The following is a 3,644-nucleotide window of genomic DNA, read 5'->3' as shown; positions in this document are numbered from 1 at the left end:
CACAAAGGCAAAAAAGATTCAGTCCATGGGATTGCCAAAGTATCTTACAAACACAAAAGGGTCTTTAAACCAAAACAATAAATACATAAATGTTTATATTCAGAGAGATTTCTATATACTATATTTACATAGCATATATTTTATATATTTATTACACATTTTATACATAATCTCAATGGCCACATAGCCTGGAATAAAAATCACTATGAAATAAACACTGAGGACACATATTTCTATAAGAAAAAATTACCTAAGTCTTTAAATATATTAATGTATTCATACATTACATGTTGATTCAACTGTTCAATTGCACACATTACAATACATCTTGATTGTTTCCTGTATGTCAGGCACTGTTCTACACATATAATGATTTTGTTAAGACAAATTTCCGGATCTATAAATCTGTCATTATACTGAGGCAGATTAGAAAAGAAATAAGATTTTTTTTTTTAAGAAACAAGGAAAACTCTGGATAGTAATGAGTGATCTGAAGACGAAATGAAGGACAATGCAATAGACAATATCTTGAGGGGAGTATTAGTTGTGGTGTCAGAGAAATTGAAAATGAGAAAAACCAGACAGACATGAACATTCGGGTATTAATGTTGGGAAATTCTAAGGATAAGAGGGTTTCCCTGGTGGCTCAGTGAATAAGAATCCGTCTGTCAGGGAAGAAGACATGGGTTCGATTGTGATCCAAGAAGATCCCACATGCCTCAGAGCAACGAAGTTCGTGCACCATAACTACTGAGCCTGTGCTCTAGAGCCCAGGAACCACTCTTATCGAGCCCATGCATCGCAACTAATGAAGACTGCATGCCCCAGACACCGTGCTCCACAAAAAGAGAAACCCATGCACTACAAATGGAGAAAGCCCCAACACATCAGTGAAGACCCACCACAGCCAACAATAAGTGAAATGAATAAATAAATTTTTAAAAAAAATTCTAAAGATGGGAAATTGAGCATAGCAAGAGAAAATACTAGAAAGGTAAGAAAAGGATTATGAAGGCTCCTGTATGCCATAGTGAGGAATTTGGAATTTGAGTTGAAGGCAATTGAAAACCACTCGAAGTTTTCGAGAAGGGAAGTGAGGCAATTCTTTTAGGAAGGATAATTCTTTTCACAATATTCAAGAAGGCTATAACCCCTAAATTCCATTTCTAAAACCCTTACAGTTTTGAAACTTCTTCCATATTATCATTTCTTTGACAAAATTATTTTGTGAATCTACTATACATACTAAATTCTTTTCCAGGCTATGGTACTATTATGAGATATTTCTCCTCATAGGTATTATATGCTATTAATATCGTCTCGTGGTTTGTGTGTGGTGTGTGTGTCTATGAAAAAGAGAGACATACAGACAGACAGAGGTTGATCTCTAAAATGAGACCAGATGATTTTTATGAAAAAGAGAATGATTAATGTGAGGTCTGAATTTATAGGAAGTGAACACGAAAGGTTGAAACAGAGTATTTGCTCTATCATATTAAGCAATTTTAAAAGACATAAGGAAAGAAAACAAAAACTCATTGGTGCTTTGCTGAGTTTTCACTGAAAGTGGTAACAATGAGAGTTTCTCAGGCTTAGTCCTCTGGAACATACAGTATGGACAGTGAATTCTAAATCACTTCCAATAAAAGTTTTCCAATCAATAGACATGATTACAGACTCCATATCAAAGGCTCCATGACTTTACTTATTAAAATATATTGTTCCCATTTCAATAAAATTGTTCATAGTAAATTTTATTATCTGAGCATTTTCAGAGAGAAATATTTTTCTCTACACAAAGCAGAAGCAAGAAAGCCAGTCTAAATATTTCAATCGTCCAGAGAAGGACTAAGGCAGTACATATTTGTAACTTATTTCGAACATCTAGATTTAATTTTTGAGAAACTCGAGTTATCTTTGTAGTTCATACATCATAAAGACAGTATCCCCAGCAGTTAAGAACTCATATTTTAGAGTCTGTTGGAATCCTGCCTCTGTGATTTACTAAGTACATCACTCTGATAAAATCACTGCACCTCTTTAACCCTCAGTTCCTTCACATATTTAGCAGAAATCATGATAATGCCAAGCTCACAGAGTTGTTGTGACAAATTGCATAGAAAGTGCTTCGGTCAGTGCCTGAAACACAGAAGGTACTCTTACATATAACTCTCTAGCACCCCCTTGTTTGTCAACAAAAGAGTAACTGTGAAAAGGCCTCAAGCTTCCTCACAAACTCTACTTACTCAGGGGGAAAGACGTGGATTAAACAAACAGCTTAACAGTATGGAGTTCTCTTAACTCCAACAAGCGGAGTACAATGGAAAGAGCTAACGACAGCGCTTTCTCTGGATTCATTCTCCTGGGCTTCTCCAACCAGCCCCAGCTGGAAACGGCTCTCTTTGCGGTCATCCTGATCATCTACTCCTTGAGCTGTTTAGGCAATGGCGCCATTATGCTTTTGTCAACCATGGATCCTCACCTCCACACCCCTATGTACTTCTTCCTCTCCAACCTCTCTTTTATGGATCTTTGTTTGACTACTTGCACTGTCCCTCAGACCCTGGCCAACTTTAAGGGGAAGGACAAGACCATCACCTATGGTGGCTGTGTGGCCCAGCTCTTCATTGCCTTGGGACTCGGGGGAGTAGAGTGTGTCCTCCTGTCTGTCATGGCCTATGACCGCTATGTAGCTGTGTGCCGTCCCCTCCACTACATGGTGATCGTGCATCCCCAGCTTTGCTTGCAACTGGTTGTAACTGCTTGGCTTACAGGCTTTGGCAGTTCTGTAGTCCAGACAGCACTGACCATGACTCTTCCCCTCTGTGGTAAAAACCAAGTGGACCATTTCTTCTGTGAAGTTCCAGTGATGCTGAAACTGGCCTGCACCAACACCTCTGTCAATGAGGCTGAAGTCTTTGCTGTCAGTACCTTCTTCTTGGTGGTGCCCCTGTCACTCATCTTAGTATCCTACGGTCACATTACCCATACAGTCCTGAAGATAAAGTCAGCCCAAGGGAGACAGAAGGCTTTTGGAACCTGTGGTTCTCACCTAATGGTAGTGATTATTTTCTTTGGGACGCTCATCTCCATGTACCTTCAGCCTCCTTCCAGCTATTCACAGGATGTGAACAAAAGCATTGCACTGTTCTATACTCTGGTGACTCCCCTGCTTAATCCCCTGATTTACACTTTGAGAAACAAGGAAGTCAAAGGGGCACTAAGGAGACAAATGAGGAGAATCCTAGACTTGAGGCAGAGTTAAAGCAGTGCTTGCAGGCCCAGGAAGTTCTGCAATGGAACACTCCTGAGTGACTAAAAACTAGTTAATTTAATCCAACACATCCTTATAAAGCACCAACCATGTGCAAGACAGTGTTCTGGGTACTTGAGATGTATCAGTGAGACAGAGGCTAAACCATTGAGCTAAACCTTTTGCTAGGGAGAATATATGTTAAATAAGATATTCTAAAAATAAACTATGGTATATCATGTACTACACAATAATGGGAATGAACAATAACTACACATACGAATACATGAATGATTCCTACAAACATGACTTACAGTGAGCAAACTAGATACAAAATAATTCCTACTGTATGATTCCATTTACATAAAATTCAACCCAACGAATCTCTGGT

General features: G+C 38.7%; 1 protein-coding gene across 1 annotated transcript; it reads left to right on the top strand.

Annotated features, from left to right (window-relative positions):
- Window positions 1–2,320: 2,320 nt before the first annotated feature.
- LOC113881638 (olfactory receptor 2G6-like) lies at window positions 2,321–3,265 on the top strand. The gene has a single exon (XM_027524716.1). The coding sequence runs from the start codon at window positions 2,321–2,323 to the stop codon at window positions 3,263–3,265; it is 945 nt and encodes a 314-aa protein (XP_027380517.1).
- The last annotated feature ends 379 nt before the right edge of the window (window positions 3,266–3,644 follow it).

Source organism: Bos indicus x Bos taurus, chromosome 23 (genome assembly GCF_003369695.1).
Source record: "Bos indicus x Bos taurus breed Angus x Brahman F1 hybrid chromosome 23, Bos_hybrid_MaternalHap_v2.0, whole genome shotgun sequence".
Classification (NCBI taxonomy): Eukaryota; Metazoa; Chordata; class Mammalia; order Artiodactyla; family Bovidae; genus Bos; species Bos indicus x Bos taurus.
Note: the sequence above shows the minus strand (reverse complement) of the source record. Positions and strands in the feature narration are given on the sequence as shown.

Bases quoted from the DNA above. Each gene is read 5' to 3' on its own strand.
- LOC113881638 (XM_027524716.1), top strand. From the start codon at position 2,321: ATGGAAAGAGCTAACGACAGCGCTTTCTCTGGATTCATTCTCCTGGGC.